Source organism: Phyllopteryx taeniolatus, chromosome 22 (genome assembly GCF_024500385.1).
Source record: "Phyllopteryx taeniolatus isolate TA_2022b chromosome 22, UOR_Ptae_1.2, whole genome shotgun sequence".
Lineage (NCBI taxonomy): Eukaryota > Metazoa > Chordata > Actinopteri > Syngnathiformes > Syngnathidae > Phyllopteryx > Phyllopteryx taeniolatus.
In genome coordinates this window covers 1,849,780-1,865,029 of record NC_084523.1, presented here as the reverse complement: position 1 = coordinate 1,865,029, position 15,250 = coordinate 1,849,780, and the positions used below count along the sequence as shown (strand labels likewise).

General features: G+C 42.2%; 1 protein-coding gene across 7 annotated transcripts in view; it reads right to left on the bottom strand.

Annotated features, from left to right (window-relative positions):
* The window catches only part of cald1a (caldesmon 1a), a 156,473-nt gene extending 141,654 nt beyond the window's left edge, over positions 1 to 14,819 (bottom strand). For all 7 annotated transcript variants that reach the window (XR_009786586.1, XR_009786587.1, XR_009786589.1 and 4 more), the window contains exon 1: positions 14,784 to 14,819. Coding sequence is in view for 1 of the 7 variants with exons in the window: in XM_061762500.1 (XP_061618484.1) it covers positions 14,784 to 14,804 (21 nt within the window). In the remaining 6 variants the exon portion in view is untranslated. The remainder of the gene's footprint in view (positions 1 to 14,783) is intronic.
* Positions 14,820 to 15,250: the final 431 nt, after the last annotated feature.

The following is a 15,250-nucleotide window of genomic DNA, read 5'->3' as shown; positions in this document are numbered from 1 at the left end:
TTTAGAGGCGAGCCATCTGTCAAAGACAAAAGGGAGTTCAAATATGACACGGCCCACTCCTCAGGTAATGCCTGGGTAGGTGCCTTCACTCCCGCTGCAAATATAGAGTAGAGACGCACATAAGCAGTACAAAAAGCATAACGCATGTGCTGTCAAGTACAATCACAGTAAGCCAGACGTGCAACATTAGATGATTGTTTCAAATAAACAAGACAGACCTTAAACGATCTCGTCTGTCTGTACGTAAGTAAACCGGATGTCCTCCGAATCTCATTTATCCTCCTGTCGCTCCCAATCTCACACACATCCTCGCGCTTGTGCATTCCTCGACACTCGCCCCACATTGGCAAGGCATCTGAGTATTGGTGGTTGTTTTTTCTTCTTCAGATTTTTACAGTCATAGCAACCTATATTAAGACGAAGAAAAAAAACCCCTCTGGATTTAACTTAAATCCTACATGAAAAGAACCAGCGACAAGTCACTGTCTAATCCGCTGCCAGGATGGGAAAATTATACTCCTCGCTCCATCTTTAGTTATTTTGAACACCCAAATCACCTTGTTCTTTTTAAAGACAAATCTGTACAGAGGCTGATATTGAAGTGAGAGCTTATGGATGGGTCGTACCGCACAGATTATTGCAAATTCATTTTCATTTAGCAAGGATCGTTGGCAGGAGGCCTGCAATTTGAAGGCACAATCCACTGTGGGGAGTCCAGGGGTGTATTTGTATATTTCAGCCAGCACCTGACACTAGCTGGCAATTTGGCCTGGTTGCGGGAATGTATATTCCTGCAAATTTTAATTGTTTAAATGTGTGGTTGTGTTCCATATGGAAGTGTTTGAGATTATGAAAACTAATTTAATAGTGTCTGCGGGAGGGCTCTATTCAGGACATAACATTGTTAATACTCCAAATAGCTCGTCTATGAAATTGTTTATTTCAAACGGCCCAATTTCTAAAATAAATGTCTTTTCAGGCACCCCTAACTTCAAAATCTGATAGCACCGCGAGAGCTGCAAAAAGGCAAACAGCATTCGAGCTACTCAGGGCACTTTTATACGTTTGAATTATAAGCTTATTAATGTTTCAAACGTCCGTGTAGGTCAGCTGGTGTAGGTACAGGCGCTCACGTTCAGATGAGAAGTAAAATGTCAACACACATTTATAGTCCTGCTGCTTGCATTACTGCTGACTTGTAAATGGCCTTTATGGGCGCAGGAACAAGCAGATGACCTATGAATTGCAATAACAAAGCCCCAATTGCTTTTAATAGCACTGTAAAAAATGCATTGTCCTCATGGAGCCATATACTTTTAAACTTGTACAGTATATTTACACATAAACACAATCTGATATTGATTAAAGTAAGCCTTTGGCAGAAGCAAATAGCATTAATGCCTTGTGTTAACAGCAGTGAGGTGACAAACACAAACACGCACGTACACACACTATTGGCCTGATTTACTAAGACTCCAAAACAGCGGTCACGAAATTGCGTGTTCACTTACGCTAACGAAGTGCGTGCGCTTTTAGCAGGAGGTGTGGAAGTGGTGGAGACCGCCATATTTTGTTTTTCGCTTTCACCATGGAACATTTGGGAAAGCAGCACATCCGCAAAATGAACTCAATAGCATTAAAAAAAAAAAAGATTCATTTTTGAGGCGTAGTAGCTCCTAACAGTTTTACGTGAGTGTTATAAACAAACGATGGGGGGGAAAAAATTGTCCTAGCCCGCTCGCGCTGATATTCTCCTCAAATAAGTATTATGGCTAAAATGCTGTAATAGTGCAACCAGTTTAGCACTACAGAGTAAGAATATTAAATGATATAAAAGTGGGGAAAGTACAAATAAAGGAGAAATTTAAGAGAGCTGCTGTAACTGGATACTGACTCACAGTGCCTCTTTGATCAACTTAATTTAAAAAAAGGAGTTTGAAGTGATGGAACTGGAAGTTTGATTGGAAGCGAAACAAACATTACTGTGTCACAAAAGAGACATCTTAAGCCAGCAACCGCATGAAAGCAATGTTTTGGTTGATTGAATATCCTGAGCTCATGATAATTGGATGTCCGCATCATGAATAACATTGTGTTTAAAACTTGGGATAGCACATGCAAAAAAATGCTCTGTGAGGTCAGCACTAATTGTCACAGTGTGCTGAAATGAACGAGACACAAGTAGAGTTGAAAGGAGTTTTGTCATCAGTGATATGGCATGACCCTGTTTTGTGATTGGCTCAGTCATCCCTTAGAACATTGAAAAGCTCCATAATCGCATTGCTGAATAGACTATATGGCGCAAAAACATTTTTAGGTTTTTCAAAACTATTGACTCAAGTGGAAATTGATTTTCTAATTTTGACTCCACTACCTTGGCACCGCATTGCATCCTGGTTTGCACGTGCCTTTCAGATGCCCCATTTAAAGATGGAAATCAACCACTGAAATTGATCTTGTGTTTGATAGACCCTGTTGCTTGTGCTAAATTGATCTGATTTCATATACTCCTCTCACAAAATATATCGCAAAGTGAACTGCTATTTGGTGCATTTGGCAGGCGTGATCCCAGTTTGCGCCAATTAGCAGATCAGCACGGTTTTGCACGCACAAACCTTTAGTAATTCAGGCCATGCAGCATGTGCAAAAATGTGCCCACTGTACTGTGAGGGCAAACATACAATGCTGTGGATATCCAGAAAAGTAGAGACAGGCTGTCAAAGCAGATTTGTCACAGCCCATCAAAAACCCAGTGGGGACTGTCCACGCATCTCTGTTTGCGAGGGCCTCTTAAGTGTCTACCTTTGCATAAATATTAAATCGCAATGTATTAACATGCAGATGAAGAGGACGACGTCTTTTAGCGACCTCTGCCTGGCTGTCACAGATTCAACATGCACACACATATAGTCCATTAACACACAAACCTGCAGCTGCATTTGTAACCTAAAATATGACGACCAATGACGGACGGTGATTCAAAGCCAATGCAAATAAGATGTTTCTCGAAATAAGCAAGCCAACATATTGATGGCTGCAGCCCTCTCGCTCTTGCCACTGTGATGGGGGGGGGGGGGGGGGGGGGGGAATCAAGATTGAATGTGGCAATGATGTTACTCCACGGAGGGCTTTTCAACTAATTGGAAGCCCCGTTCTCAAACACACGATTGCTGTGCCTGGCTACTAATATATTGCCGCCTGCCTTTGTTTCATATGCGTTTTCCTCCACGACGTAGGCACGCCGAGCCCGACTTGGGGTCAGATCAATGTGGCGACTAATGAGCAATGCACATGGCGTGTGCTCAAATCATGATTAATGAGGATTAGGACTAAAGATGACGAGGGGAGGAAATTATTGCTCCGAACTTGCTGTAAAATATATGGCTATGCTACTCGCTGTAGGTTGCACCGTGGAGGCACCCATTAGGCTAATTAATGCTGCGGAGGCTGATATTCATCATCAGTGCATATTAAAGGCTTGTTGTGAATCAGTGGCAGAGCCATTGACAGCGAGTCCCTCTAAGTACTTTCTGCGGTCGTGTTTGTGTAACACTGCAACTGGATTCATATGTATTAGCAGATTCTAGTCCTTTATTAATAACTGCATAAATATTAAAGCTGTGCACGAAGCAGTGGTGACTCGAATTGGGATTCGAGTGGGCTTGAAAAAGCAATCATCCAATCAGAATGTTCTGACTCGAATCAGAACGAATCTTAGAATATCATACTACATTATTCTGACAAGAGCTGCAACTGCTCCCACACTGCATTTACAATCCAAAATATTTCAAGACTTTTACACTGTGATTATGGCTGATACCATTTTGACTTCCTGCGCATAGCTTCTGTGCATGTGCGCCATTTTAGTTCGTTCTTGGATACAACACAGCCTGGCAGATGGTGAGAGCTTGCCGGCTAGCCAGTCAGACAGTTAGCTAGCTAGCTAGCTAGAAAGGAGGCAGCCGGTCCCAGCCAGCAAGGATTTATGGCACCGACGTGCGCAAAGCCAACCCGGCCGGGTTCTACCTTTGGTCACGGTATTCCGATGGATCCTGGTTAAAGTAAGCCTTTTTAAACTCTCAACACTTTGCCTCGTGGGGATGGGGCGCTGCCGACCATAACTAGGGACATCGTGAGCCGGTGGACCTCCTCAATCCCACCGACAGGTCTACCAATGAGAAAGCAGAGTCTGGGGTGGACTCTCCTATCTCTGGGTTTGAGGTCACAGAGGTGGTTCTCCTCGGTAGCAGGGTCCCGGGGGTGGATGAGATCTGCCCGGAGTTCATAAACGCTCTCGATGTTGTGGGGTTGTCCTGGTTGACACGCCTCTGTCCCCCCTTTTTAAGAGGGGGGTTCGTAGGGTGTATTACAACCACAAGGGGATCAGATTCCTCAGCCTCCCTGCTAAATACTCTATTTCCGGTTCAAGATAGATTTCAAATAATCAAATTGGATTTTTCATTTGTTGGACTATGACATCGCTATTTTGGAATAGTAGAAGGAATGGCGATTCAATTCAGCTTCGAAACTCATTTATTACTGTCAACACGGATAACGACTTGGGATTTAGAAGGAGAGTCTGAGCCCTAGTAAATATGAATAGGACATACTGTATGTACGAGCCAAATCAATGGGGTATTTGACATTGTTTGGTCAAAATATAAAAGAAAGGCAGAATCGTAGCAACAAGTCAGGGAGCTGGGGTGATGTGAACAAAAACATTGGTTTGCATACTGCTGGTAATTTGCAGTAATTCTGCAACTCGCTAATAGGTTGCTCACACAGGCAGGAAACTAACATAAAAAAGTAATTAACAAGTGCCTGCATATGTGATAATGTTTTCATTTAGAAAACACATTGATTTTGGAACAAACATTTGAGGTTTTAATCCACATTGCATTTTAGCATGGAGCTAATCAACAGAGAAAGCTGTGTCTTAACATTTGCTTCAGTGTCTTTTTCATCATAACAGGAAGCCTTTTTACATTTGTGAAGAAAGAATGGATAATATTTGAAAAGGAAATTCAGGGTTGGAACACCTGCAGTGCTACCCATCACAATCTGTACTTGCTGTACATACTGAAAAGTACTGAAGAAGCCAGTAGACCTTGTACAGAAGTACATTCAAACCAAAGATAAGCATCACTATTGTCACGCGGTCACAGTGCCTTAAGCTAATCACGCACAGGACAATGGTGCTGTTCACAATGATAATCTTTGTGCTATCTGGGGGGCGGGGGGGGAAATGTTAGTTTCTGGAACCATGGAACACATCAATCACCTATTGTGTCGATAAAACAGGGGGCGCTTTTGTGATGGGGATTTATATTTCTGGTACAGTGCAGCTTCAATTTCATTTTATTTCAGTAAACTAAGGCTAAGAAACCCAAGGAGATTCCTACCTCAATAGGCTTCACAAACACATGCAGGTACAATATTGAGTTACATTTTGGCATTACATTTTTGTATTTTTTGGCATAAAAACTATTACTTTAGAATATTTTTTCTTATTACCATTTGAGTGATAACAACTGCCAATAACTGAAAGACTCATATTAGTAAAATGGATTTTTAAAAGGAAATTCAGTGGGGTATGTCTTTACCATTATTGATCAAATTATATGAAAATGATATATACTGCACAATATTGCTATAGAAATGTTTAGGTGTTTCTTGCATATAAATGATGAATTAAAAATACAAGCTTTATACTAATGACAGTGCAGTACTTTTTGGATTTAGGAGTAAACAACCCAAATGTGGAGGCCAAGACTGTACAAAACGAGAGATGCTATTTCGTTTTCTTTCCTCGTAGCAATCAGGAAGAAAAATCAGTGTATGCATCTCGTTGCTTTCTGTCAGGATTGTTTACACCGATATTTTAAAGTTAGTCGAACCCAGCAAATGAACACAAATGGCGGCGGTCTGCCATCAATCATCCTCCCGGCCCACCGGTGGCTTTGAAAGGTAACTATATGAGTTCACACAGTGCGCAGTTTGCAGGAGGCTGCGACTAAACAAGCCTTCAGTTCATTACACGCTTCCCTGCAAACTATAACCACCATCCTGTCTTTGATCTTCATTATAGTTTTGATAGATTCCTTCTGTTTCCTTCCCTTTCTTTCTATAGCTGAAGAGTTTTTTCTCCAGCCCGTCCTCTCTCCAGTGCCCCCTTATTTTTCTTCCTATGTGGTAGAATTGAATGGCCATTTCTGTCTGATGATAATTGAATTTACCATAAATAATGACACTAGAATATTTGCAATGCGAAATGAAAGCATTCTCCATAATATAAGCATCCACAATGTTTTTGGCTTAAAGCTGTTCAATTGAACAAAAAGAAATCAATTGCATCATGTTAATCGTAGCCGTTGAATACTGCCATATTCATTATTCCCACTAACAAATGATTCCCTCAAGGTCATGCATGGGAATGAAAATCTCCCATTTAGTTCACTGAGCAACGTCAGGGAAAAAATGGCTGAAAAAGATTGTTCATGATTACAACCAGAAACCTTTTATTTATGTATGTATTCTATGTGAGAGTCGGACCCAATGAGACATCCGTCGTGAGTCTTCTGAAGTGCGTAGAAAAGAACAGGAGAGATAACGAGGACCTGGTTTCTATGTCAAGGACTGCGGGTCATTAGGGGATCTTGATTCTGAAAAAAAAAAAAAAAAAAAAAAAAAAGATTTTTCTCTTGATGGCTTTTGCGTCGGAAGCGTGAAACGAAGGGTTGTCCCTGCCGGGTTCAAACAGTGGCTGTCAAGATGGGAGAAAGAACCACATACTGGAGTGGGATTAATAAAGTGAGCCAATGGGAGATGTTTTCCAAGCCGGGCCCAGTTGGTATCAAAGTGTCTCTGAGGTAATGAGGGAGAATCAATCAATCAGAAACGAGATCATTCTCGTCACTAAGATTCCTTCCGTTCCCTGTAGTACAGGGACTGAATGTCTGAACTGAAGTATGTTAGTGTCACATTCAGATATATTTTTTTAAATTCGCGGCTTAAGCTTCATTAACCCAAACCATCAGGAACTTTTTTTTCCCCCTCTCTAAACTCCATCATACGGTTCAATTGTTTTGCTTTTCCTCATCACTCCAACAGCTGTTATTTTTTTTTCCTTTTGTCATCCGGCTGCCGCAGTGTGTTTTCATAGTTGAACAATCCAAAGTGGGTGATGTTCATGCTGCGTGATATTGAAGGCAGACAGACTCCGGAGGGACCGTCAACAGTCTCATCGACTGACTGAACAAGCGAAGGGATCTGAGTGGTTTTTGTTGATGCTCTGAGATATGTGGCTCCCCGAGCACAACAAAGGGACATGCGTTCTAAATTTATGCCGCCATTGAAGTGTCAGAAATATTGGATATAATATAGGGAGGGGGGTTCCTTGAACATAGAAAGATGCCGTGACACACTAGATTGTAATTGCTCTACATTTAAATTTAACTCGGTGACACGGAAGCAAAAAAATGCTTCAAGGTTATGGAAGTTACTCGACTAAATTGAGGCGCAACAGCTTTTTTGGGCCATTAGGGAATTGGAGCATCAAGCATCAGTGTGCATCTGATGCTAAATGGAAAAGTGGAAATGAGCCAGACTCCATTTTTCCCCCATGGGAATGGCAGCCAAAAGGAAAGAGTTGAAATGCGGACACACCCTGCTTTGTTTTGATTTACTCCCCTAACCGAGCCTAATTTAAAAATCACTCTTTTCAGTCAAGGCGTGTAAGTACAGGATGAAAGCATCGATCGGTGTTGTAGATCGATTCCGTCCTGCCGTGATTCAAAGTTTCACCGGCAAACTCGCAAACAGCTGTGGCGGAGGAGAAAACAATCAGAAAAATAACGACAAAAATCAGCGCTGGGAGAAGACAAAGGCAATTGATCAGGCATTCGATGAGAGAGGTGGCATCACTCCTATCAGATTCATTAGTTTTCCAGCCACTCTGACATTTCCATTTGCACACTTCAATTGGCAAAATAAAATAGCCGTTTGGCTCTCATCCCTCAGCTCCGTGCAGGGTAATCACTTCTGCACTGCATCATATATTCTCCCCCTCACTTCTACCATTCCTCAGAGTGTAGCCTCATGGTGACCGAGGACCAACGTATGTAATGTTTATAGCACAATTTCCCCCACTCCCTACAGTTTGATTCATTTATTCTCGTTTGCCAAATGTATCAAAACAACCACATCGTACCATTTTTGGGTATCCGGCTGAGGGCGCGACTGATATGTATTTTTCGAGCCCAATGCCAATTCTGATATTTCCCAGAATAAAATTCCGATAAATGATTAAACGGCCGATTAATAATAATAATAACAATTTAAAAAACCCGCAATGAATAAAATAACTTCTTTTTTGGTCCCTTAATGCCTACAACAACAAAGATATTGTAGAGATGCAATAAATAAGACGAGGAGCCGAGAACCAGTCATGTCACTTTACTCTCCATGTGCAAACTGTTTTCACATCAAATGGTCAACCACTCCCCTTTGAAGCCAAGAACTCACTTTGAACATCTCCTGCCCCTCCCTTGAAGACACCCAATGCCGCTACCACTTCGAAATATTTGGTCACATCTTGGGCTATTCCTCTCAGCTGGAACTGGGCCTCGATGTGCTGGAACCAAGCCGCGATGCTGCAGCGCTCTGCAAAGGCACCGCGGGTCAGTTGTTGTCACCGTCGCATTCTGACATTATTGATACGTCGGAGTCACCAATTGTGGCGATGCGGTAAAGAAGATGAGCAGACGAGAACCAGTCCAGTCACTTTACTCTCCATGTCAATGTGTAAAAAAATAAAAATAAAGAAACAGGCCAGCTGATGAATCTGTCGGGCCCTAATCCAGATATTGGTGTACTAATCATCAATAGGAAGAACCCAAAAATTCCCAATGTTCTTGTGCTTCTTGTGTGGCTTACATAGCTATCGCCCTCCTGCCTACACACTCCACCATGAAAACACAAGTAAAACGTGCATGTTGTTCCTTCAGGCTGTGGTCACTCGATTACGTCCCCCCCAGGGAGGAGCTCCTTTTCAATTTTTCATTTCCTTCCCATCACATCCTCTCCCTCACAGTCTTGCTTTCTCTGCATACCTAAACAAGTCCTTTCAAGCGCGGCCATCTCCTAGCATCATCATCATTGTCGCTTCACTGGCCTATTGACTGGCCGTACGTTCGACCGGGAGTCTCTCAGCCATCCGTTCCGTTTAGACGCAACCTTTTGACTCCTCCGCGTCGTGGGTCAAGCAGGCCCTTTTTCCTCCCCCAAACAGTGTCTTGGAACATAAGTAAATTAAACAAATTGAGTGGCAGGAGGGATGGGAGCGTAACTGAGGCTCCGTGGCTCCGTGAACCCAGAAGACCTCGGGTTTCCTTAATGATGTCTTCGCCAAGCCAGACAGAGACACATTGGCTGATTATGCAGCAGTCCTGAACATACCTCCCTCACTTTTTCCTCCCTACGCACGCGATCACCACCCAGTCCTTCCCACTATCTATCACACTGTTTACCTTCGGTTCCCCTCTGTCTCCGCTCTATCTCGCTCCATTCCACTATACATTAATACTCCCTCTTCTCTCAGCTCCGCGCTACACCTTCTCGATGCATCCATCTTCAGTCTCCCAGACTTAGTCAGGACTCCACCCAACCATACGAGGCAACACACGGGTCAAACTCGATGATGCTCTCTTGCAGTGGCATTTAATCAATCCAAATCTTATTTTGGAGATGAGCAGAGGGAAAGTTGTTTTTTTTCATGAGCTTCAGCATAATGGAATAAAAGAGTAAGAAGGCCAAATCCTACATCACTGGAGACGCTATAGATTGAGGTGATTGAGTTGTTGGTACATGACTCTTGAATGGCGCCTACGTTGCCTGGCAAACACTTTCCCGCTGTCAACTGTATTAGATTTAGAAATAAAGAATCAATTAGAAATCTGGCTCATCTCATGACAGGGCTAAGAAAGTATATTGTTTATACTGCATTGGTGAATCATTAAGTGTTGCAGATTGATTTTTATTTTAGGTTGTTTCAAAGCCAATAAGATAATAGCAATACTTGTGCTGGTACTTTATAGTCATTAGTTCATAAATTCCATTTCCATGACTCCTCCACAGCAGATGGACGTGAATTATTGTATGCAGACACACAAACAGGCATAAGCTTTCCACAGAGACACACTAAAGAAGCAAAGACGCATCTTTGTGCATTACGGGTTGATTAGCAAAGAATTAACTAAGACACAAACAAAAGGGCCCAAGGTGCATAAAATGTAAAAAAAAAAGAAATTCATGTTCCCAGGCACAGACAGATGGAGACTGATGCGGCTTTGACTGGTGCTGCTGCTGCTGCTGATGATGACGACCATGAAGCATTTGGCCAGGTCACGCACACAGATGGCGGACACCTAGCGATTTCACTGGCGAGCTGCAGCGTGTTAGATTTGCAGGATTCTCGCGGCATCCTCACAAAAATCGAGTTCAGTGAGGGGGGAAAATAGTTTTGGCAACACAGATTAACAGCGCAGATGTTCTCTCCCAAAAGTCTGAAAACTTTGTGACATGAAGACAAGTTGTTTTAAGTTGACTCTTTTTAGTAGTAGAACTTCCTAAATTAGTATCCATAATTTGGGGTTGCTACATAAAAGGGCGAATTACAGTATATGATGAAAGCTAAATTTCAATTTTCATACCATCAATCTTTTAGAATATGTATATTTTGAAATAATCTTTGATGTCCTTTTATCAGATTTGCAAGGTAAATGTGGGTTAAAAATGCCCAGATGCCCTTTATTTGAAGCTATTTTACTTTGTATTTTGTGCCCGCGAGTTGAGACAGCCGGATTTCTCATTGGTATTCGATATGTAAATCAGCTTTTCTCTGATTGGCTCACTGGTCTCTCCAATTTAAATATGGAAAACAGCTTCACGCTGATTGTCCATCGGCGACATGTCTGCATTTACTATCACTTTGAAGCAGAATTTACCCCACACATTTGATCTTAGACGCCCTGCAAGGCGATCCTGTAGTACATACTGCTCATACAGTATATTTTACTTTATCACTTTTATTAAACCATGAAGAAAGAGAGGGATAGAGTAGCAATCGATGAAAGAGCAGATAGCTCAGAGAATGTGGGCGAAAAAGAAAAGAGGATATTTTGAACTGCTCGTACGATACTCCCATTCACTTCAACAGTAACCGGCGCTCAAAGTGCAAAGTGACCTAGCGAGTGACCGAGTGTCCGCCGCCGAGCCTTATAAATACAATATATAAAATCAAACACGTTGGCTGCTGTGTGAAAGCTTGTTTACGAAGCCATCCTCCACAAAATGGGCCAGAACACTGCACAATTCTGGTTCCGAAATGCTCAGGAATTTCTCCCCAAATAATTTGAAGCCATTTATTTGTCAACTACTCTAAGGTTGGCAGGTGATGCAAAGTTTAAGCTTTGCGCAAGACACAGCCGCGTTGTCACGCAGCCGTTTTTCCTGAGATGGGTGGGCGTGCAGCATCCAGGTACCTGAATATTAATTCGTGAAACTAGATCACAAGGATGGCGATTTCAAAGCTACCCATTTTGCAAAGCGGTCTGGTGTTCAAAGGCCCTTGCATACAATCGACAAACCGCATTAATGTCAAAGTTAAACCAGGTCACAGACTCATTTTTACCTGTGTTATGCATAAAACGGTGGAAAAAAAGAATTTTGATGGAATGTTACCTTTAAGATTATAGCAAATGGTAGAAAAGAGTGCTGCGCGATAAGATTTCCTTCTCAATTCTTGTGTGTTGGAGCCTTTTTATAGAATATAAACAAAGCCGTTACGTTTGATCCATCCTAAATAAGACAAGTTTGTAAAACATCCACCCAAAAAGAGCCGTGGCGGGTATTTATTGACGTAACGCATCATAGGGACGTGTTTCTCATCTTGTTCTCTCCAGACACGGCACGTACTGTGAATAGAGAATTTGGCTGGGCTACGTTCACAGTAGCAATGACCTTTGTTGTATTGATTCTGGCTGGGCTTGCACCTGGACGTGCTGAGGTACTGGTACATTGTACACCTCGCGAGCCCGCCGCATATAGCAAGCCGAGATCTGCGGCTTGGCCTTTCCTAGAAACGTGCAACATTTCATCAGAAAAACAAAAAAAAAGCCATGTCCAAATTAGGATGTGCAGCATGAGGCAACAGACAGCAAATAATAATAGAAGATGTCACCTAATCGCTCTCCAGAAGGCTTTTGTCGTTTGAATATCCATCCATCTTCAACACGCTGACAATTCAGTGCAATGCGATAGTACAAGGTGTAATGACAATTTAAGGGAATATAGGGCAAAGAGCCCTGTGAGAAAACTCAGAAAGATTCCAGCGGAAATGAAGAGTCAATAAAGGCTATTACAATGCCGATGTTCTGTGCTGTGATTATACAACTGGTTAGCATAGTCACCAATGGGGCTCAAGAAGACTATCAATTACCATGTATAACTGTGATCTATTATATCCATGATTCAAAGAGAGAATATGATGGAATGTGAGCTAAATGTGCTCATTTGGAAGAACATAATGTCCTTAGAAGGAAGACACAGTACTGGGGGAGTCTTCAATGGGCTTGTCAGATGTTTAACCAAACAACCCTGGCGCTAAGCTACTAATTAGTTTGATTCGCCAGCCACGCTTAAAGCGCCGCGGTTTGTTGTTTTGCTATTATTACTTCTGGTCTGCTCTTGCAACGTGCCATCTGAAGATCCCACCCTCAAGTCACAACAAAACACTGCTTTTCTCTTCTTTAAAGCGCTATCCTGGTGGAGAAAGAAAGCAGGAACCGCAGTGGCTTGAAATTAACTTTTCTATCGAACAAAGGCAAAAAGTTACGCAAGATAAAAGGGAGTTAACATGAACAGCAGGAAGCTGTGAAGTGGACACAATGCAGTTCAAACTGGTTTAATTTGATTAAATGTCATTTCAATGGAAGTATGCTGAGGTTATAGTTATAGTAAATGGATCTGGAAAAAAGATCCGGGTCAGACCAGCTGGGCGCACGATGGCTTTAGTGCACCGTGTTGAGGAAAGAGCTATTCCCGTTGCATCTGCGCTCAATATTCCGCACAAGTGGAAAGGGGATAGAAATAGACGCACCACCTGACTGGGAAAAGGGAATTTTCAATCCTGGATTGAGTTTGTTGTGTGCACGACCATTTTAATGAAGAATGAAATAATTCAAAGGAAGCACTCTCCGCAGAGATGTTTGCATTAATAATATGCGCAACTTTAAATTAAAGATTGCTGCTTCTTGTTCGTCCCAACACTCTCTTCTTTCTCAGTTCTAGGAAAGACCCAGAATCATACTTGATGAGGAGACGCATGACTGATACGTTTAAGGAACGTGGGGGATTTTTGTCGTGGTGTGCTTGTTTGCTCCGAAGCGCTGCACGACGTCTATCGTGACGGATGCAGAGGTTAATCAGGAAGGCTATCACTTTGAGTCATGCAGCGTGGGGTTTCAAAACAAGGATCTGGACATCTTGGCTCTTAGTATATGAGACAACAAGCCAACAACAAGATAGCTTGGAGGTTTGAACAGTCCATCCACTCGAGTTCCAGCTAAATATTCAACAAGCTAACAATGCAACAGCAGTGATTTCACTACATTCTCCACATACTGTATCTTCAAATGTTAAGAAAAGCGGTAATTCCCAGTACGGCATCTAATGTCTTCCTTGGCCCAAGTCCCACAATGACTGTCCAATATTACATCCGATTGCCTTTACTGCAAGATGTATATTAATTTTTTTTTTCGTGAGTCTTCAGAGTCGAACAAATGTCAACAAAAACAACCATTTGGCAGAAGCAAAGATAAGCAGACTGAACTACTAAAACAATAGACAGTGGATATTTTATAAGGTACCAAGGCACACAAGATGCTCAGTTTTGATTGACACTGGGAGAGAGGTATTACTTTAAGAGTATGTTTATCAGTCTGGTTGGAGTACAACTGCACTGCATGACAGGTGTTTCTAACAGTAAACTGTCGCTTTGCCAGTAAAAATACCAATTATCTAGTCGTCTGTGAGGATTTTAATAGCTAATTAGTAGAGCCAAAAGGTACACGTTGAATTCTTCCACGAACAATCCAAACAGACTTCTCACCATATAAAATATCTTAGAACAGTCGAGATGTGTCTCACTTAACCGTATTGCGTTAACATTAATTAGTACTTTCCTGTTTTGAACTGGGCGGCACGGTGGCCGACTGGTTAGAGCATCAGCCTCACAGTTCTAAAGTGCGGGGTTCAATCCCCGTCCCCGCCTGTGTGGAGTTTGCATGTTCTCCCCGTGCCTGCGTGGGTTTTCTCCGGGCACTCCGGTTTCCTCCCACATCCCAAAAACATGCATTAATTGGAGACTCTAAAATGCCCGGAGGCATGACTGCGAGTGCGAATGGTTGTTAGTTTCTATGTGCCCTGCGATTGGCTGGCAACCAGTTCAGGATGTACCCCGCCTCCTGCCCGATGACAGCTGGGATAGGCTCCAGCACGCCCGCGACCCTAGTGAGGAGAAGCGGCTCAGAAAATGGATGGATGGATGGATGTTTTGAACTGATTCTACTCATCCAGTACAGTTTAAAAAAAAATAATTAATAAAAAGAAAATACTGCTTAATCACTGCTGAGCAGAATCATTAATGAACACCTACTTTCTTTTTGTTTTGTTTTTTTGCAAAAAGCAATAGCAAAAAAAAACACCATCAATTTGAACTTACTCACCACTCTGTACTTGATTGACATGAGCTCCTCCTCACCTTCACCATGAGAGACAACCTCCTGGCACTGCCCTCCTCCTGTGAGACAGCATATGAGACTCATTACTATTTCCATTTTCTAATCTCTCAAATACATCCTCATGATCTCATCTTTTTGACATTTCATTAACACCTGAAATCCAAAAGTTGGAGCCCCCCAAAAAATCAGGCATGACGAGTAGGAAAGGGGAAATGAGACACACCTGCTGGCTAACCAGGTGTGTACAACTTTCAACACACAGGAAGTGGTGCTCACAAGTAAAGCGCTTAACAAAATAAAACACGAATCAACCTAAACTGAGGAAAAACTACACATTTTTTGATAACAATAATAAATTGATACACAATGCTCAATTATCAGCAGTCATCTACTTATCAGCAATAAGCTAACAAACTTTTACAACTATGGGTGTCTTCCTTCGTACTGCCTTA